Below are 22,436 nucleotides of genomic sequence, written 5' to 3'. Positions count from 1 at the left end.
TATACCATAAGGTCAAATTTGACAGGCATAAAGCACAGGGATTGTTACAACCTTTTACCCATACCCACCCGCCCCTGGGAAAGTATTGCAATGGATTTCATCTCCCGAGAACACAGCGTGGGCACGACTGTTTATTGCCCAGATCTTCATATTACAAGGCATGCCTGAGACGATTATCTCTAACAGGGACCCCAGGTTCACGAGTTTGTTTCGGACGGCTATTTGGGAGAACATACGCACGTGGTTGCAGTTCTCGTTCCACCCGCAGACTGACGGGCAATCAAAGATTGCTAATTTAGTGGTATTGGCTTTGTTGAAGTCTTCTTGGTTGGATCAAAAGACTACTTGGGAAAGGTTTTACCTTTGGTGGAATATGCATACAAAAACACGTTTGAGTCTTTGATGGGGAAGATGACATTTGAGATTTTTGAATTTGCTACGAAGGTTCTACCCTTCCTTAGCGCAAAAGATAACATTTTTCTTTGAAACCGACCAGTTCACGAGGGACTTGGTAAGGCTTTGCAAAAATTTCAAGAAAGACAGAAAAAGGCAACAGATCGCCATTGTCGCGATTTGAAATTGAAGGAGAATGATTGGGTGCTCTTACATTATAGGAAGGCACTACCAAAAAAGACAAAAAGGGAAAAGGAGCCGCTTCTTTGAAAGCTTAGCATGAGATAGTGTGGACTTTTCCACATTTTCCGAAAAGATGAATGATATCTCCTTTGGACTGAAGCTGCCAGAATACTTAGAGGATTCACAATGTTTTTCATGTGAGCCTCTTGAAGCCTTTTGAAGGCGATATGCCCAATGATGGGAAGCCAGAGGTGCAACCCGAATTGGACGAAAACGAGCAGATACTCATTCCAAAACAGAAATTGGCACAGAAAGAAAGAAAGAAGGTAAAGCGAACTGACAGCTCTTGGTTAAATTCAAGACCTGCTTCGCATTGGATGCGAAGCGAATGCAGGAGGAAGACCTAGCAGATATTCCTCGGAATGTGAAACTTTACCTCGAAACTTTTGGCTTAGCATAGTCTATTCCAAATGGAACCCAGAATTCAGCTTGGCCAGAGATCCGGTGCAGTGGGATGCACAAGAGGGGAGTTACTCCGCTCCTTTGTCAACTGATGCCTCGATTTTGATACTAGAGTCACTGATGTCTCTTTGAGCTTCAAGGATACTGAGAGCTGACAGTATTTTGTTGGATGACTTTATAAAATGGGATTCCGGAATATGAAACTGATTTGTTCTTGACTTGTTTTTAAGTGCAGGAACTGATAGACGAAATGACTGCATTTCGGTCTAAATGATCTCGAATAGACATGGTTACAATAGGGGTTAGTCAATCGGGCATCGATGAGGTCCCAACTGGATCTAGATGCGATTGCTAGCTACATTGCCGATAAATCATGGTCTAAGATCCGAATGAATGTTGAATGTCATGTGATGTCCTATGATGTCGAGTGATGTCCTGTGATGTGACTGTCGATCGGTACGTGTGCTAGATGTGTGTTCCTAGTACCTAGGTACTAACAGTCAGTGTCTGCTAAGACAATTTATGGCCTCTGTCTGTTTTGCAGGCGTAATCGAGGGCGATTACAATGCTTTCAAGAGGGGGGTATGTCACAAAGTGATGACGTGGCTGCCCGAAACCCTAATTCTGTTGAAACCCTAACCCTAAAATCAGAAACCCTAATTCTGTTGAAACCCTAACCCAAAATCAAAAACCCTAATTCTGCCCTGGCCCTAACCCTGATTTGCTGACGTGGCGGGCTGACACGTGGCCTATGGTACGGACACTAGCACGATTTGCAGAAAGCAAGGCAGATTTTTGGCATTGCTTTTGCTTTTGCGTGGGCTGTTTTTTATTTCAGCTTTTGGCATTGCTTTTCCACGCAATGGGAAAAGAGAGAGAGCCTTTTTGCTTTATTTCGTTTAAGCAAGAAAGAGAGAGAGAGAGAGAGAGAGAGAGAGAGAGAGAGAGAGAGAGAGAAATGAAATGAAATGAAATGTTATATTAACGTCTTCAAAAGGCCAGAATGACCTATGAGACCAAACTAATACAAAAGTGGTGAATCTGTTACCATGTCTGGGTACCTTAGTACCAAAGTACTAAGTGTGAAAGTGTGAAAATAAATGTGAAAAACTAAATATAAAGTATTAAATAAACTTCTTAGGAGCATTCTGGGTGTCTGGTTAGAATGTTTCTAATCCTTTGTTGTAGTCTCCTCCGGTGGAGTGTGCTTCTGCATTTCGGTCGTGGTCGTCTCGATTTCCTAAGTTCAATCGCCCTGTCGATGAGGGTGCCTTTGGTATGAATGTGGGTACTCCTTTGTGCTGGCTGCTGGCCTCTTGCTTCTCCTTCCACTCCTGCTTCTCTCGATCCGAAGAAATCTGTGATCTGCCTCGAAGGCTGTGGTGCTCTTTGTCTTCTCATTAGATTATCCCTGTGCCGATGTAGTTCCAGTAGGTACAGGCCTAAGCATCTTTGATCCTGGTATTGCATGACTCTATCTAGAGGTCCAAAGCCTTCTTTAAATAGGCAATGGAAACGCCCACGTATCTCATAGTATACGGTGCAATGGCATAATTCTGTCTCCGGCTCCATTCCGCATAACTTGCAAATTATGCTCTCAAGTGGGATTCCCCTAAATCTGCCAAATTCAATTTCCAGCTGGTGTGAGGATGTACGAATCTGACCAATAGCACATCTCAAACCATGGGACAAGTGGGTATCCATGTAGCTCGGGCGAATCACAAATCCATCTTCAGATAGCTGTAGGAAGTTTTCTTTGTAGTCGGCCATCTTCGTGCCCAATTCTTGTGTAGGGTCTACCCATGTCCTCTTGGTATCCAACTGTATAAGATCCTGACGGATGATTTTATTAATCTCCGTTCGTGTAATTGCCAGTGATGGAGCCTCAAGAGAGTATTGGAAGGGGGGTAATCTTTCCATACTAAACCCGTGTCTCTAAAACCACGAGGACAGTTGCGCATACCAGCATGATGTATCCCCTTTCATTGCTAATTGTCGAGAGGATTCGAGGGCCAGTCTAGTGTATCGGCAATTATTTGTATCCCACAAACCATGCATAAAGGACACTGATCTGGTAAGAGCTTCAATTTCTATCGGAGGGGCAGCGAGTTCCGCTCGGGTAATCGCGTGTGGTACGGAGGCCTTGGTTCTAATCATTCGGGAAATCATAGATACCAAAGGTCTCTCCATTGACTTCCAATTATCCTGATCCACAGATGGTCCCCAAATCTGGAGCCCATAAAGTATAGCCGAAGCCACCAAAGTATCAAAGAGCCAAAGTTTTGTTCGTGGTTCCTGAAACTGCACTTGTGAACACATCCTCTCCAACCCTCCCAAGGCCGCAGAGGCTCTGGACAATCTAGCATCCGCTGCTTTCTGAAGAGTAAACTTCGGTCCTGTAAATACCACACCAAGGTATGTGTATGCATCTGTGTACTCTACTGTATCCTCGCCATATGCAAATGTAGGTGCCGATCTCCTAACCCACTGCGGTGTGGTGTTAAAACACCATAACTTTGGTTTTACCCAAATTTACAGAAAGTTCGCTGTCCTCCGCGAATTTATGCAATGCATCTAACTGCCTCTGCATTCCATCCGGTAATTCTGCTATCAATACAATATCATCTGCATACAACAACAGAGGGATCCATGACCCTACAAGTTGAGCACCTCTGTCACCCTCTCTATCAATGTAATCTGATACCTCATCTATATACATACCAAATAAAGTAGGGGACAGTGGGCATCCCTGCTTTACTCCAATGGTGGAATGAACAATGTCGGAATCCCCTTCTGGAGTACGTACATAACCAATTACTGACCCGTATAAGGCCATGATCCCCCAGATAATCTCTTTGGGGACCCCTAACTCTTGCATTATGCGCATCAACCTGGCCCTTGGTACTGTATCAAAAGCTTTCCAAAAATCCACAAAGGAACAATACATCCTTCTCCCGCTTGCTCTTCCTTCCTCAATAATGGCTCTGAGCGTAGAATATGATCTAAAGTGGAATAACCCCTCCTGAATCCAGCTTGTCTTGTTGCCCTTATGCCCTCATTCTCTTCCCATCCACTCAATTTTTGTTCCAGAATGGATGCGTACAGTCGGGTCAATGTGTGACCCACCATAATGGTACGGTAGTTTCCGGGTATCATAGGATCCCCTGACTTGAAAATAGGTACGATAGTAGATAATTTCCAAGATTCAGGTAATCCTTCACACATAACCCGATTAAACAGACGAGCAAGGACTTCTGAAAGTAGATCCCTTGCATGGATTAGATGTTCTGCTACTAAACCCTCATGATCATATGCTCTTCTTGTCTTCATCTTATCAATGGCTTTTTCCACCATTTTCGTAGTAAAGAAAGTACTAGTAGAGAGAGAGAGAGAGAGAGAGAGAGAGAGAGAGAAGAAAAGCCTCTTTGCTTTATTAAAAGAAAGAGAGAGAAAGAACTTTTGCTTTATTTTTTAAAGCTTTTGATTTTCAGCTTTTGGGGCTTTGCTTTTGGCAACCCTTGTACTCTTTAAATAAGTGGGTAGGCCACTCACAACTCAGAGCATCTGGACGCAGAGTCTAAGTGTGAGCGCCTACCCGCACTCTTGTACTTTGAACTCAGATTAATACAAAAAGAAATACTGAAAGGGGCGCCAGTCTTTGGGGCCAATATCTCTAGGCACGGTAACTCCGCCGAGCCAATGTTGAATCAATTGTGAACTGTGAACTATTTTGAAGTGGTTATTTGGTGCTGTCGCGGTAGATTCTTGACTTGGAGTGTCCAAGTCTGTTACAAAATATTCTAACATAGTTCATAGTTTTGTCAAAGTTCGCGAATACAAACAAAACTCTGTTTTTCAACTTGTGCACACAAAGCCGCACGACAGCGCACCTTCGTCGGCTTCCTCTAGGTGCGCCGCCAATTGTGTCTCTTGCCATGCGTGGTATTAATTAATGGCATCACCGGCGAGGTACATGGCTGTCGTCAAAACCTTGTTATTTCCTGTCTTCTTGGTTGTTGCAAAATAAGCATTAAATTAATGCAACCAAGAATGAATAACACTAGCATCCATCTTACCGTCATACTTACTGAACCTGATCTTCTCTATGACAGGATTGTTGGAGTTCGAGTCTCTGCTACTTGATGAACTACCAACATCTTTGATCGGCTCGGATTTCGAGGTGAGTACTTGTAGGACCAACTCTTGCATGCGTTGGTCTCTCTGCGCCTCACGCTCTAACTCCAAGGCCGCTCATTTTGTCTTCGTCCGCCAAGCGCGTTCACGCTCCAAGGCTAACCATCTTTCTTCGCGCTCGCGATCCAATTCTCTGCCTTTCTTTCCTTGGCCGCCAAGAGCGCTTGCTCACGCTCTAAGGCTTTCATTCTTTCTTTGGCCGCCAAGTGCGCTTGCTCATGCTCACGCTGCAAGGCTGCCGTTCTTTCTTCGCGCTCACGGTACAAGGCGGTACGTTGCGCTTCTTGTCGTATCATCATGTCCATCATCGTCTTGACCAACGCCTCCATAGGATTTGGTGCAATCCTTGGCGTAGATGGGGGAGGGGGAGGGGGAGGGTCGGAAAAACCTCCTGGTAAGGAAAATTCTTCTTCGCCACCTCCATGCGAAGTATCCATTCTGCTTCGGGTGATGACCATACACTGAGATCTTGGGTTCTTAAGTTCACGAGGAACTTGGATTCTTGTGGTTCTTGAGTTCTTGAGGGTCTTGAGGGTCTTAAGTTCTTGAGTCCTTGAGGTTCTTGAGGTTCTTCTTTAGCTTGCAATCTGTGTTAGAGAAGGATCTTCTCTTACCCGAGCTCTACTCTTTCTTGCAAGCGCATCCCTTGGCGGCCTTGCGCTCACACCATGGTTGCTTTTTCCCACCTCACATCGATTGGCTGGTCGCTAAGTGCACGGTCCGCTCTCAATGAGTGAAAAGAGAAACAAGGGGAGGCCGGAGAAGCCCTTCTTTCTTGGGTTTCCTTTCACTCTTCAAAAACACGATTAGGAATCGACACGCCCAAGAGGACTTGGGTTACGTGCGACCGCAAGAAGCAAAAAAAAAATCTTGTGGTTCTTTCCTTGAGTGATACACAACACTGCCAAAGCTCTGATACCACTGTAAGGTGCAGCGGAAGTGAATGTTGAACTTTGCTCAAGATGAGTGCTAAGAACTATGCTCAAGGGTTCTTTTAACTTATGGAAGGGAGTCTGGAGAGCCTTCCGTTTCCTTAGTGAGAGAGTGCAAATGATCATAAACAAAGTGGATAAAACACTGTGAATAAAGGTGTTGAGACTGAGAGATAGAGAGAGAAGAATACGACACCAGAAAGTTGTCAAACCCTCCTACAAGAGCCCCATTCTCTATGGCGAGAGAGGTCTATGCTATTGATTGCACAATCCTCGTACAATGGTGTAAATGCAATGGACTTGCCAACGATGTCGACGACGATGATGACGACGACGAGACGGGCTGAAAACTGAAAACACCAAGGGCTGAAAACTGCAAATCTTGTATCTGCTGAATTCTTACTCTATGTCGGTGATGACGGCGATGACGACGACGTGACGACGATGCGCTGAAAATGCAGATGCTGAAATCAGCGAATAGAGAGCTGAATCTGCAAACTCTGGCTGATTTGACCGTGCGGCGAGGATCTGTTGCGGGAAGGTGAGATCTGCAAGGTTTGGGGCCTACGGTGCGGAGTCTGACTACTGAAAACTGAAAACGCTGATGCACTAGATGGTTCTGTCACCGGGAATCTGCAAAACCCGGATGGCAATCTGCAATTGCAAAAACGCTGGGTTGATCTGCTGGAAACTGCTTACGCCAAGCTGATCTGCAATCTGCAAAATGTTGGGGCTGATCTTGATGAAAAACGCTAGCTAAGTTGCTGCAGAAAACGCTAGATGGTCTGGTTGGCTGAAAAACGCTAGGTTGTCCTATCGGGGTCTTGTTGAGAAGGTGCACTGTCAAAGACTTGGTCTCTGCTGCCTCTTCTGCCAGAAAGTGCTAGCGCTAATTTTCTTATATATTTCCTTAGCCAAATTTCCCTACCCAGTTTCCCAACAAAGTCACTTAATAATAATAAGTGAAAAATGACTAAAATAGGGAAAATGGGTTCTATGCACTGTAAAATGCTCTTGATGGGTACTGACTGTAATCCAATGATCATGCCGTGTCATTCTATAAAAGAATAGGCCTTGTGCCAATTGTTGTAGTGTTGTAACACTTAGAGCAATGAATCAATGAATTCTACATCGATGAGTATTCTCGTCTACTCTATCTCTATGATGATGATGATGATGTATTGACTGATGTGTTAATCATGTACTAAGCAATTTCTACAGTTTGCCATCGAAGGATTTCTGCACAGCGACTTACCCTTCTTCAACATCCTAGGTTGAGGAGGTATTACTACGGCTTGCTGGTTGCAGCCTACAGCTTCAGAGTCTTCCGAAGACTTACCTTTTCTATTTTAGCTAGGGATCCAGTTAGGAATATGCATCCCTTTTTGTGACAATAATAATGAAGATATCATCATCAATTGTGCCTTGTTGTGGACTCATGGGCGATTGGCCTTTAAGAGACGTTAATATAGAACATTAAAAATAATGATAATAATAAAAGGGCGGTCGTTGAACTTTTGAAGTAATAGTAATACTGATAGAACACATCATACACCAGCAAGCTGCAACATATAACAAATATTTATGTCAAGTAGATTCGGATAAAATAATAGAAAAAGGTAGAGCAGCAAACAAAATCCTTGGATAGAAAAACCTACTGTGGCAATTCAAATGGACTGCTGAAGAAAACCTTGACAACCTTAACTCCGCTTACGCAAAAATTCGACCGAAACGAAAAGCTCAACACAAGTTCATGCACCTTCATGATATTATCCAGCTCAACCAGCCCAAAAGAAAAAGCATGAAAGCTAGAAAAAAAAAAAAAAATGCATAGCATTACTTGGTACACACAAGTAATGAAAGACACTCCAAGATAATTCCAATTGGAAAAATATAAATCAACACATGCAAAGAGGACAAAAAGGACACAGAACAAAGAAATAAAAAACCATGATACATGCCCGGCAGCGCAGATTCCCATTTCTGAGAGTATAAAAAGGCTCTCAGTTCTAAAAGCGGTCACATTGCAGTGGCACTCCTTGCAATGAACCACTAGCGAAAAACACTCTCCAAAATTATCTAAGAAAGTGACTAACACTACAACACATTTCGCAATAACAACCTCCAGTTACACAAAAGTTATTGGCATGCTAAACCAGAGCAATCACTAGGTGATCGCTCTGAAACATATGAACACGTTTTGGTATAACTACCTCCTCTTGTACAAAGTGATGGGCAGGTGAAACTAGAGCAATAACAAGTTGGCATTTAATCACGCCGAAACAGGTCCGCTTAGAATTGCCTGGAGACTGGTCACTATGAAATTTGTCTTGGCAAGGGTGAAATCTTGAAACTCCTGAAATGTTTCGACGTTTCATGAAACGCCGTATAAAACCTTGGCCTACAAATTTTGCTTTACAACTCAAATGTATTAAAGTTTAGGTGTTTTGGTTCAATATTTTGGTTGGTATCTTCAATGTTGGTCTGCGATTGAATTTTTGCTGAGGATATGATAAAGAAGATCCATTTTGGCTTCTGAAGGAGTAACCTTCCCAAAAAATAAACATTCATTTGATTTTTGGCTTAAACTGAACTTGGACGTTGGCATAATTCTGTTGTGACACAAAATATAAGCATAAAAATGTATCATTCAGCGGAGAAACGAAAGTTTAGAAAAAGCACACACTTGTCTATTTCTTTCAGATATCTGTCATAGATACGGAATGGTAAACGACCTCCGGTAGGGCAAGCCAATGCATAAAATAGAAAGTGTGCGCTCAACACGTCAGCCACACCTGAAATTGCTGGAACAATGTGTGTAAAAGCTTCCTCTCCAACTGTGGTCTTCTGGTGAACCTGCATAGCTCGGTCTAACTCGATAAATTATGATGACAAGACAGCTATAATATGCAAATTTTGCAATCAATAAATGGTCTAACCAGTAATGGAATCACCGCAGAGTAAGAGAGATGTGTATCATGCTTGTCCATCTTTTCTCGACCATTCCTCCTATTTTGAAGTTTCTGGAAAAGGTAAAATTGAAGTGAATCAATACATGTAGGACTAATCCAAAAGTGCCAGACTGGAATCGGTAACTTTGAAGCCATTGTCCAGCTGTTACAATTTCATAGAAACAAATGGAAGAATGAATTTCATGTTAAAAAAAAATTCTTATTAAGAAGAGTAAATTAAGTGAAATGTTTATTTATTTACATCTCCAAAAGGCCTAAAAGACCTATGAGACCAAAAAATTGCTTCATTGCCATATCATCTAAATGTCACTGGTACTTGCATGCTTGAACTGCAACCTCCCATGCATGCACTCCAGTTGGCTTGCATGGACTACCACCTACCATACGTGGGACTCCAGATGAATTGCATGAACTGCCATATGCCATGCATGAGTGGAGATGTCGTGCATGGACTCCAATTGACTTGCATGGACATCACTTGCTATGCATGGACTCGTTGCTTTGCATGGTCCATCACACCTGCTATGCATGTACTCCCATTACCTTGCACGGGCCATACGAGCATCCACCTGCCCTACATGCTATGACAGATGCCAGGCACTAGTAGCCTTCCCCCTTTCTCAGAATTCCTTGCCAATCTATGGGTCGCCCTGCATGCTCAACTAGTTTCCCTTCTTCTAAACACCCTGCACGGCTCGAGCATCTGTAGCTTAATAAGCAGCAATATCTCATGCAACTCTCCTGCAGCTTCTCAAGTGGTTCCTGCAAAATCAAATGCATTCAACACTTGCAACATATATTCAACCCTGTTCATGGCTACACGCCAAATCGTTAATAGTTGCAGATCAGCCCTGCAATGGTCAAAATCAGTGACAATATCTCTTTCGGCTTTGCTTTGCCCTTCATTGTCGACTTTAGTTTAGTGTTGGCAACACCCTATAACCTCTCATAGACTTCAGCCAACAGTTGAATTCTGTATTAATAATTCACATAGTAACAACTGCCGAGGAGTCGCTCTACAGATGTGCAACCATGCACTCAAGTTGCCAAAACAGACCCCCAAGGCACATATTTCAACACATTTCGAGGACCAGAAGAAAAACTGCTAAAAACAAGCGCCCCAAACGTTCACAAGCCAACCCTTTCAAAAACTGATGCCGAAAAGCTGTCCTGTTTGCCACGTGCGGCTCAGCTGTCACGTCGGGTCAAATTGACACATCATCACTCTGTGGCAATGTAAGCAATAAGTGAACCAGTGGATCTAGCTGGTGGCGTACCTCCCAAAGCTCGATCTCCTCCATGGACAGCCACAGTAAGTACCATCACAAAAACTCTCATGGGTCGCTGCACCATGGCATCAAGCTCCTCCTCTCTCTCATGGGTCTGTACATAATGTAATCAATCACCACTACTGTAAGAATCCCATAGGCGCTGCCCTATGTCTCTCAATAATGGCCTAGATGCAACGTCGGTAGGTATGTTGGTGACATGACCTGTGAGGGGACGAGGGCATTGAGATCTATTAGTGCCTGTGGCTCTATACAGGGAGTCCCATCAGCTGCAAAGTGGATTATCCTGGAGCTGATTAAGAGCTGCTCAGTGCTGCTTGGGAAGAAATATGTCACCTGCCTTTGGATAGCTCCTCTGCTAGAATGTGTCGAGCTCCATAATAATCTGTTTGTGCCTCCGAAATCCAGTAAAAATACACCAAGGCATTTCCATTGGTGCAATCCATCACCCTTGACAGAGGGCCAAAGCCCTTTCTAACAGAATGAAATCATCCCCAATTCTCAATAGTACACTGGGCACAGACATATGTAAGGCTGCTCTGTATCTGGCTCTAAGTCACATAGCTTGCATATCTCTGGAGGTACCAAGTGTATCAACTGTCTGTATCTGCAGCTAATGAGAGGAGGTGTCAAGCTCTCTACGTCAAACTTCAATTTGGCATCATGCTCACTATGACATCATGCTTGGAAAACTTTTCCAACTAGTGACCACTTGTCTGACCGAAGAGGAAGTGTTTATGACAGTGAAAGTCCATCTAACTGCACCATATCACAACAGCTGCAATGTTCCAGTGTTGCTCCTTATAGTGTGAAACACAAGTCTATGAGTATAATCTGAATTAATACACGTTAGGGAGAGTGCTCAAGGTCCAATTACCCTCAACAAAATGCTAATGTACAGAAAAGGCTTTAACACAGCCAGACACTGAACTCTTCCAATTGATGACAGCCTACAGTAGTGCCACAGAAAATTATCAAAAAGGATAGATGCAAGGGGACATATATACATATGTCCACACACACACAAACACAAAACATGTAGTCCAACATAAGCTCAAATGTAAGTTCCTAGACATAACACTTAAATGTTGTGGCATAAAGTTACCTTGAAGCACATTGCTACTGAACCAGGAGCTTCCCATGCAATCATCATCTCGAAGCTCAGGTATCTGAATTGCTTGTCTTTTAGAAAGTTGGTATTCTTGGTTAGGGTAGCAAGGGCCTTAAAGCAGCAGTACTCTAGCAAACTTAACCCATTCTTTTGCGCCACTTTCGAGGACACCAAAGCTTTCTTTCGCAGCTCACTCTGCAAATCTTCAAGAGATGTGGCAAGGACTCTGCGCAAGCAAAAATAAGTCCTCAAACAGAAGCCTTCAAACTCCTGGATTTTTCTTACTTGAAATTTAAAACAATGCCAATACACCGTTAAATTGCAAGTATGAGCTGACTTTACTGCAGTTTAAATGAAGCTCAACCAGAAGTAATGCAATTGTTAAGGATGCCCGGTTGCAGCCAAATTCTGCATGCAACGTACATATGCACACCATCATTTGTGCTCTCAGCTATTGGCTCCAAGATGAAAGATCATGCTGTAAAACTTGTGTGTCATGTTTGTGTGCATGCTAAGCACTAAGCAAGTACATGTCCCAGGTAATATGCAACCTCTGTGGCAGATTTGAATCTTGAAAACGGCGTAATATCACATAGAAAATACCCAGATAAGCCGCTGTACGAGACATGGGCACATGTTCAAGAGAAAGAAGGCATACTTGGCACAACAGGAGATGACGACATTAGAAAGGGAGGAAAGCTCCAGCGCCCACTTGGTAGCAGCAGCAGGGCTGCCACAAGACTCGCAGTCATGGTAGGCTGCGTGACCGTGAGGATTCCACATAGCTCGTTCTGCAAGGCAGCGGCCTCAACAAGGAAGTGTGTGCGTTTGAGGGTGTGGGCAGCAGCAAACTCAGCTGGAGTTGTTCCAATGATGACATAATGAGAGAATCCCTGCAGAGAGTGCGTCCTCTGCTGGGTGCGTATGAGGGTGGCACGTGCACGTCGCCTTCCTGCGTCCACCTTCAGCTCAACGCGTCCTCTTGCCGAAAGGCAACAATGGCGCAACATCCTTTTCAATTCAGCGCTACTTTTCACACATTTTAATATTTTGACACTAAACCAGGACGATTTTAGATACATACATATATATATATATATATATAGAGAGAGAGAGAGAGAGAGAGAGAGAGAGAGAGACTCTGGTGGGCAACACCACGCATGATCAGACATACCCCCATCATATGGATGAAAGTATCTGTCAACATTTTGTGGGTTTTCCCACAAGCTCATATGGCTTGGTGACGGATCTTTGCTTTGCTGCGTAGGCCTTCATTTTGATTTTGTCACTGGGAGCATAGTGTTTTGATTGCTTCAACTCACAGGTTTCCATAAAATGGGTGGAAATTAAGCCAAAACCAATTGCCCACCACATGCTTATTTTGGAGTTCCTTTCTCCCATCCTTCAGCTGCATTTTGCATGTTATAAAGCTCTACCATCTTAGCTACACCAATTTCCATGACTAGACAAATCGAAACACTACGAGGATAACTGTGAACAGCTTGCACAGGCATCCTTGTAGTGTTTTGAAGTGGCTAGTGGTGGATGCTAGAATGTTGGTTTGTATGCACCCTAAGATCAACAATTTATATTTGCGATTATTTATGATGGATGGTAGAATGGTACGAGCCATAAGAGCTTAAAATCTAGCTCAATTGAGCATTTCGAAAAAAGAAAAAAAAGACGACACAAGTCCTAAGAGCTTAAAATGTGTGACCCATGAAGGGGAATGGCTCCTGGTGGGAGATTTCAATATGATGGAGAAGAGAGGAGACGAACCGGTGCATCAAACAAGTTAGCTGGTTCTGAAAGATCCAAATGGCTAAGCCTTTGTGAGAAACGGGAGTTGATACACGTGGGAGGTAGGTTCGTGGAGCAGCACGCCTGGTTCACGTACACCAACCTACAATATGCCGGTACGGAATCTCGGTTGGACTGCTGCTACTTCTCTCATCAAGCCGATTGGTTGCTCCCATGGCTTGAACTGAAGGTGGTAACATCACAGTGTGTGTCAAATCACCTGCCTCCATTACACATAAAAATTTAAAAGAAACAAAGGAGAAGATCATTGCCCCCAAGGGTCTAAGAAGTTACTTTCGTCAGGGGCTCATCTTTTTAAGGACCTGCTCTTCAAAATCCTGACCCTCAAATTAACACTATATAATCATGTTAATGTATAACGTGCGTTCGAAAGGAGGGGTTTTAAAATGCAAAAATTTTAGGCAATTTAACAGAGATAAATTAAAATAAGGGATTATTATATTCAATTTTGGAAAATATTCTTAAATAAGGGATCATTTTATTCATTCAGACATGTTAAAAGATGGGTTTTTTTAATACCCCACGAACGCACGTTATATAGGGGGGTATTGAAGAGTGAAACCCCCGAGGATTGACTGCTGAGTTCTTGGGATGATCTTAAGTTCCCACTCATGAGAATCGCTAACCAAGCCCTAGTTGATGGAATCTTGGAGTTGAGCACCAAAAGAGGCCTCATTATGCCTATCCCCAAACAAGTCTATTGCTCCCATCTAAAGCATTGGTGCCCCATAACAATGATGTCAGTAGCCTCTAAAATTATCGTGAAAACTATAGTCCTTGGGCTCTAAAAGATCAATAAAACAGGGTTGCCCACTTGCCCCTCTAATGTTTGCCATTGGATCTCATCCTCTGGTCACATTACTCGAAGACAATGCTGCTAAAGGGGAGATTTCAAGGGCTAACTCTACCTTACAACGACCAACTTCTCGCTAAGCTTTTAATGGATGACTCCCTGATTTTCCTCAAAGCGTGCCCTTAGGTCATCATGAAGGCTCTCAAAATTGTGCAAACATATGCCTTAGCATCAAGGTCTAAGTGTAGTATTGAAAAATCAAGATTGATCTCCCTCTCTGAGAATGACGCATTTGATATGTCAATGTGGACAAGGGAGATAGTGTCAAAAGGGAAGATTTTCCAGCACCTAGGAGCCCCTTTGGGGATGGATATAACTCACAAGCAAAGATTCCTATGGGTTATGGAGAAGGTAAGGAACAAGATGCAAAGGTGGGGAGTATGTGCTTCTCCTCTTTCTAAGCAGAGTTAAGGTAATCAATTCCTTTATTCTCCCTTATATAGCCTTTAATGGTCCATTGCTCAAGCTAGCCAAATGTGACTGGAAAGAGTTCTTGAAACCAACGAAGAGATTCCTATGGAAGAACAACACTAAAGACTCACGCACCTTGGCAATGGGCTGAAGGAGAGACAATTGCGAGACCTATGGAGCAAGGCGGTCTCATGATTCTTAACCCTGACAGTCAAGCAGAGGCCCAATGTGCCAAGTTTGTGGTAGCACTTGCAAAGCAAGACCAAGTTTGGGCTATTATGGCTATGATGGACAACTCCAAATTATGCTCGAAAGATGGCCGATCGGCCATCCTAAAACTTGGGGGTTTGACGAGCGATCTCACTCAAAAATGCAATAGGGAAATAGAGTCCTTGGAACGGAGAGAGCTATCAAGATATTTTCACAATTTTATAACTCATTGGTCACCTTAGCTCTCTTATGTTGGAAGCATCCTTCTGACCCCTTTTTGGAGGGAAGTTGCCAGAAAGATCAATAACAAAGGTATTAAACATCTAGGAAAACTTTGTGATTACAACACTTATAGCTGGAAAGGAATGGACCAATTGGCTCTCCGGCTTAACCTTAGTGGGATTGAAAGATTACTAATTAGCAAAGCCCTGGAATAGCTTAACATGTGGTGTCTACCGAACTGTGAATCCATATTCAAGTGGAAAGCTTGGCAGTGGCCTAAGATCAGACATTTCCTAAACTACAAACCAAGGAAGTGTACTTCACACTTATGTATTCGAAGGATTGGTTCTCCTCGCTTAATAAGCAGTGAGGCAAGCAATGGTCGGATTCAAGATGGGATACTATCATGAAGAACATATGAAGCCCGCAATGGCTACATGAAATGAAGGTCTTCATATGGAAGGTTTTATGGGGAGCCATGCCGACTGTGGTGAAGGTTCTCACCAGAGGAATTGTCCCAAATAGATGCTCGCAATGCAAAATGGCTAGTGAAGATCTCCCTCCACTTTTCAAGGAATGCCTGATGGTTTGTGGCCTAACAGGGAAGTTTTGCAAATGGGTTCAAATGACCTATAAAATAGGATTCTTCAAGAACTATCTCTTCTTGGGAGGGAAGGTGTTCAAGCTGAGCCAAGCACTGCTCATCGCAATGCAAAACGTGAGATTTTGTTACTTCAAACATGTTGGGAAGGCAAGGAACTATCAGATCTTCGAGAACATCATGAAAATAGCTAAGTTCACAGAGATAACCCAAGAAAGTAGGGGGGGCGATCATTGCCATTGTGAAATAGTTAAACTTTGATGAGTGGAACAGGGCCATGGGCACCTTAATGACTAATTTGCATGGGTAAAGGTGTGGGCTCATCCCTTGTCTTGTGGGGTGGCTCCCCTATCAGCCGATGTATATATAAACCTTTGAAGTTGTCATGGCTCACCACGAGCATAGCAAGAATTTGTAATTTTTTTATTATGCTAATATAATCGACTCACAATTGTGAGTTTTGCCCAAAAAAAAAAAGTCACAAGGAATAATGTGTGACCCATCTAACAAGTCACAAGGAATATAACGAGAGAGACTCTATCCTAAAATATATGTCACTATGCTTGTGGTGGAGAGAGGTGGCCCATGAATGATCATCCTTTATGAACACAAAGAACTTTCCTCTTACTCTTAAAGTTTTTCATCTATTATTGTGTGTCATCTCAAGAAAAGTAGCAAATGTGGTGTGCTTAATGCTTAGAATAGGAAACCGTGTTTATAGCAAATCGCACAAAAAACAAGTGGAGTCATGACGACCGCCTACTAACAATAAGGCCTATCATCAGAGGGGATGAGAGTTATGGGGAGCGGGTATGAATGAGTGCTTACAATCACATTTTATTTTTTTGTATTTTAATATGAAATATTATTGTCCATTATACACACATAATCACAAATGTCTTATATATTACGAAGGGCTCCACTTGAACAACAAGTTGAAAGGCTCACCTTGGAATTCTAAAACAAAATAAAATGAAAAGGAAGTAAAATAATTAAAGGGACCCATTGCCAAATTCAAGAAAAATAAAATTTTAATGTTTTTATAGGAAAAGGTAGGTCGAATAGACATAAGATATAATAAAATTTTAAAAAATAATAATTTATAAAAAATTATAAGTAATAAAAACAATAAAATAAAAAGATACATAAAAAATTAAACAAAAGAATATTTTATTGCTTTCTTATGAGAAAAAATAGATTTAAATAAATAACAATTTAGTGACATGAATTTTTTGAAGTCCTTAAATAAAAGGACCCTTTATCAATACCTCACATCATAAGGATCAAACTCCTATGAATATATTGTTTAATCCTTTGTTCTCTAAAGCATTTTTCAAACATGTAAACAAGGTGAGAAGGCACAAAGGCATGCTAAGTCAAGCTCTGGATGAGATTTATGGAAAGTAAGTTTAAATGAGTGCCTACAATCACATGAAATTTTTATTGTGTTTTAATATAAAATTACATTATCCATTATGCATACATAACCACAAATCTTTTATATATTAGGAAAGGCTCCACTTAAATAATAAGATAAAAGGTGCACATTGCACATTAACAATTGAAAATAAAATAAAATGAAAACAAAACAAAATAAAAATATACATTATATCATTCATTATATACACATTATACATAATCATGAACAATTTATATATTAGGAAAGGCTCCACTTAAATAAAACACACATTGCACATTATCATTTGAAAACAAAATAAAATGAAAAAGAACAAAAAAATAAAAAAATAAAACAAAAAATATTTAATGCTTTCATTAAAAAAATATATTTAATAAGCATAGAAAATAATAAAGCAATTCAATTAAATGAATCTCTGTGATGTCCTTAAATGAAAGAACTATTTACAAAGCATAATATTTATATTAAAAAAATTGAATCATACTTTCACATCATGGATCAAATTCCTATGAATACTTTTTAGTCCTTTATTCTTTAAAGACTTTTTCAGCATGCCAAAAAAATGAATGAGCTTTGGAAAACAGTATTGAAAGGACATGATTTCTTTCTCTTCAAAACTTTTAACGCTTTCTTTAGGGATATATGTCAAACGATTATAATTGAATGACCTTCACCCATATGGATACTAAGGCCTTTAGCATGCCAAAAACTGAATGCAAGGCTTTAAAGAATGGCATTTAAAACATGCTAAAAGTGAATGCAAGGCTTTAGAGAATAGCTATCTATGGTTTAAAAGGCTATGACATCGTTCTTTCTTTTTGGACGACATCATTCTTTCTTTTTGGACTACATAAGGAGTCCTTAGTAAAGCACTGGATTTTTGGTGCAATTGTGGACTATTGGATGGGCATTGGATAAAGCTTGCAGATTAGTGCCACGTGGCAAAAAAATATTTTTTAATATTTCTTCTATGTCGTTGTGAGGTGTTGACATTTGTGTACCTCTCTCTTTAAAGAGTGCCATTGAATATTGGGTCACACACAATCTTTCTTGTCCTCTTCCACCTTTGTTTTCTCAATTTGCTACAATACTTCCAAGTGGTTTTTCAAACTTTTTTTTTTATGTTTTTGATATATATTGTACTTTAAATAGTTTATTGTTACACTTTTTCAAGAAACATAATATTTTATTGTGATAACAAATGTTTTCAAACATTAGTGTCACTTTCTTGTTTTCTCTCACAAAGAAACCTTTTATTATTAAATACTCATAGAGCTATGTAGGCCATAGTGAACTTTCACCTTGTTTTTTCAAAACTCACAATGGCGAGTATATTATATTGACAAAATAAAAAAGTTACAAATTCCTATTATGCCTCGTGACGAGCCATGACATCTTCAAAGGATCCTAGATACATCGGCTGACAAGGGAGCCACCCCATGAAAATGGATGAGCCCACACTTTTACCCATGCAAATTTGTCATTGTGGCACCCACGGTACGGTTCCACTCCTCAGAGTTCAACTGTTGACATGCAAGAGAAGGTCTTAGTGCAAAGTCAAAAATTTGGTGCATCTCCTAGCCATGGGATGGAATGACTCGATGGGCGACATGTGGTGAAGTTATTAGGTAAAGTGCTCTCACTTTTGGTGTGAACCCTACATGTGTGTGCTCTGTCGATAGTGCGTGGAAGGAGGTGTTAATGAGGTCCTTATTTTCTGTGTTGAATCGAAGAGGATTTGTGCCCGTTTAATGTGATGTGGTGGGCATTAATGAAGGTCATTTTTAATGCTAATTGACAAGCGAGTTTGTTGGAATTAGGGTTGCAGGAGGGAAACACACACATCTTGGAGAAGACGAAGGAAGCTCAAGGCACACAACAGAGAGTGTATTACTTAGTGTGCAATGGAAAGATTGATAGCCCTAGAGTGATGGGCGTATATACAATGCACGGGGGGAAAAACCTCCTAAAGAGGAAAAAATGCCACGACGGTCCTAACTGTGTTCACACACATCACGAACATATGTATATGGTAACAAATCCCCCCTGGAGTGATACGGTGCATGAGAGCTGGCACATGAGTAAATGGAAGTGCCATGCCCTAACGACATGATCAGTCCACAAAGGGGAGTAAGCCCAAAGCTTTGCGGAAAGCTTCGAACTTCTCATGAGAGAATGCCTTTGTGAAAAGATATGCAAGGTTGTCGTGTGTTGGCACATAAGCCAAGATGATCTCTCCTACAGAGAGCCTCTCCCTGACATAGTGGTAATGCACCTCAATGTGCTTTGCGAGCATGAAAAACTGGGTTCCTCGCAACTGCCAATGTGCTATGACTGTTAGTGTAGATAGTGTTGGCAGTGTCCAGTCCAACACCCAAATTAGCCATAAGGCGTCTAAGCCGTACACACTAAACTATAGTTGTGAAGACTGCTATGTACTCAGCCTCACAACTCAAAGTGGCCACAATAGGTGCTTCTTGCTCAACCATGATATACATGAACTTCCAAGCATGACACCAAAACCACTTGTGGACACTCGCATGTCAAAACAACCAGCCCAGTCTGAATCTGAAAAAGCATGTAAGTCTGGCAGCAATGATTCTCCCTTGGGATAAAACAAGCCAATATGTAAAGTGCCACTCAAGTAGCGGAAAATCCTCTTGACAGCTTGCCAATGCTTAGACCCTGGGCTATGCATAAATCTGTTGACCTATGAGACTGCAAAGTGAATATCCGGCCTCGTGTTGCATACATAAATGAGGTAGCCAATAGTAGTTTGCTAAAGAGTGACATCAGCAGGATCACCAGCATCACGTAGACTTAACTTCAAAACTATTTCCATGGAAGTGGCAATAGGTTTGCAATCCTCAAGTCCAAACTTACATAGCAATGTCTCTGCATAACTTTTCTAGCACAAGGCAATACCACCATCACATTGCTTAAACTGTATGCCCAAGTAATGATGCAACGACCCCAAATCTTTCATCTTCAAAGTAGCATTCAAATCAGCAATATGTACCTCATTGGGGCCAGTGATCATCAAATCATCCACATAAAGAACAACAATGAGAAGTACATCGCCTTCACGCTTGACATTTAGTGTGCTTTTTGTTGGACTGTTACGAAAGCCTCATTTGACCAAATGAGTGTCAGCTTTCTCATACCAAGCACGAGGAGATTGCTTCAAACCATACAAGGCCTTCTTACATCTGCACACTTTGTCCTCTTGTCCTTTCTTGACAAAACCGTGAGGCTGCGTTACATAGACTTCCTATGTAATGTAATTGGCCTATTTAACTTGAGAGTAGCGGAAATTAATGAGAGTACTTTTGAGAAATGACTTTGTGAGCATAGCGGGTGAACATAATTGAAGATATCAACATAATCATAGCAATTAGTTAACTTGGCATGAACAATACTTTTGCAAGAGAGAGAATTTAGAGAACATGACAACAATTGAGGACCGGATTTATGTGGAGCCGTTCCCCCCTCCAATAGGCATTTGTATTGTGATTTATCCCATTAAGAGAGACTTATTACAATACAATCTTTGTGTTCCTTGTGACCTAGGTAATGCAATGAAGATGGAAAGCTTCATGCATCACAAGCATAAAATAAACTTGAAGAAAGCTTTAACTATCCCAAACCTCAGTCCCAACACCTCAAACACCTTCGAAGGTGGAGAGAGCTAGCAAGGAATGAGGGTAGGGAAGAGGAAGAAGAAACATTTCATAGGAGAAAGAATTAGTTCCTCACCTATCATAACTCTTGTTGCTAGCATACATAATAGCATAGTAATGAAGAAGAAGGAGATGGCAAGATTAAGCATTGAAGCATGGCTCTTGGTTGGATTTGCACTCCATAGCCAAGAGTGTTGGTGTAGGCTCTCAACCTCTACTTGCTTGGAGAAGGAGAGGGAGCTCTTGCACTTTGCATAGCACACAATGAGAGTGTTTGTGAGTGTGTGTGGGTGAGTATACCCCCTAAGAAACCCCCTAGATTTCTTGGGTCGACCCCCGCTTGTAGCTCATGCTTGAAGCTCATTGGACCCCTCCAGGCCTAACCAATCACAAGCAGGAGGCATTACAAGCAATAAGGGTAGCCTTGGGACAAGTGTCCCCCTTTCCCCTTTGAGAGAGAGGACTTGATAAATGCAAAATCAATTTAATATCCTAAATTATCATTGGACCCCTTGGGTGGCCAACCAATAGGCTTCAAGCACACCATGAGGGCAACATGAGGAGGAACTTGACAAGTGTCCCTTCTGCTTTCTTTGTACCATGCATGCCTTGTGTGAGTGTGTGGGTGTTCTCTCTCATCCCCCCTCATGTAGGGCTCGCCCCCTCCTTGTAGGGATTGAATATTTGAATTTTTGACACCTCAAGCTCCACATCCATAGGCCCAGTTCCCACCACAAGCTTGGCCCTTAAGCACTTTAAGCTTGGGCTGGGTTCTCACCTCAACTGCAACCCTAGCATCTCAAGCATGTCAAGCACCTCAAGCATCTCAATCATCAAGCACCTCAAGCATCTCAAGCACCTCAATCATCAAGCACCTCAGTCATCAAGCATGACAAGGAGGACTAGCACCTCGAACTAGGTTGGGTTCCCACCTCAAGTTCAGCCCTAGCTTACCTAAGGTCAAAGAACTTTTACACACATTATTGGAGGTCTTCAATGAAGCTAACCCTAAGGTCTTATGCTCCATTGATTAGCCTTGCTCTTTGATAGACCATCTCTTATTTGGGCCCCTTTACCATTGGCCCCGTGTTGAGATAGATCTATAAGCACATGTCTATATCTTAACACTTGTTCCCGTTTATTCTCCCACGTTAAGTGATCAATTTAATATAAGAAAATCATTTGGGTTGGTTAGATATTAGATATTAGATTTTATGACATTACCTCTCTCTTGAAATCATAGTCGTCCTCGACTATGAGGTAGAAGAGAAAGCCTTAGCCATTAGTCAATTTTACTTAGCGGGTAGAGGATCCCTTTTTACCCTACGACATCTTTCCAAGATGGATGACTAATCCATTTGGTGCTTGGGAGACATAGCTACCGCAAGCATGTTTGCTCTTTAGTCCATTTCATTCTCCCAAAGTAGAGTGATAACTTCCACTTGGTGTTTGAGAGACGTCGTCATCACAAACATGATTCTAAGCATGCATACTAGTTAAATTTGTGCACAATTAAAAAGAGGACTAGTCTTATAAGACAAAAACATGAGTCATTTAAAAGAAATTTGTACATTTGCTTACTCTAATGTAGCATTGTAATCATTGACAAGGTTCATACTATCCTTAAGTTGTATTCCTTGCATCCATCTAGCATCTTCAAAAGGATAATTTTTGAACTTAATAAG

The 22,436-nt window shown here is 41.7% G+C and overlaps 1 protein-coding gene across 3 annotated transcripts in view; it reads right to left on the bottom strand.

Annotated features, from left to right (window-relative positions):
- The window catches only part of LOC147441700 (uncharacterized), a 94,682-nt gene extending 82,130 nt beyond the window's left edge, over nt 1-12,552 (bottom strand). Inside the window, exons 1-4 of one of the 3 annotated variants that reach the window (XM_086483251.1) lie at nt 12,195-12,552; nt 11,531-11,762; nt 9,104-9,187; nt 8,851-9,020 (exon numbers count right to left, since the gene is read on the bottom strand). In XM_086483251.1, coding sequence (XP_086339377.1) covers nt 8,851-9,020; nt 9,104-9,187; nt 11,531-11,762; nt 12,195-12,319 — 611 coding nt within the window. In that variant the 5' untranslated portion in view covers nt 12,320-12,552. Of the gene's footprint in view, nt 1-8,850; nt 9,021-9,103; nt 9,188-9,679; nt 11,301-11,530; nt 11,763-12,194 lie in introns of those variants that run through there. The other 2 variants (XM_086483253.1, XM_086483252.1) reach the window with 2 other exon arrangements.
- Between the last annotated feature and the right edge of the window lie 9,884 nt (nt 12,553-22,436).

This window comes from Adiantum capillus-veneris, chromosome 15 (genome assembly GCF_014529385.1).
Source record: "Adiantum capillus-veneris isolate H3 chromosome 15, ASM1452938v2, whole genome shotgun sequence".
Classification (NCBI taxonomy): Eukaryota; Viridiplantae; Streptophyta; class Polypodiopsida; order Polypodiales; family Pteridaceae; genus Adiantum; species Adiantum capillus-veneris.
Note: the sequence above shows the minus strand (reverse complement) of the source record. Positions and strands in the feature narration are given on the sequence as shown.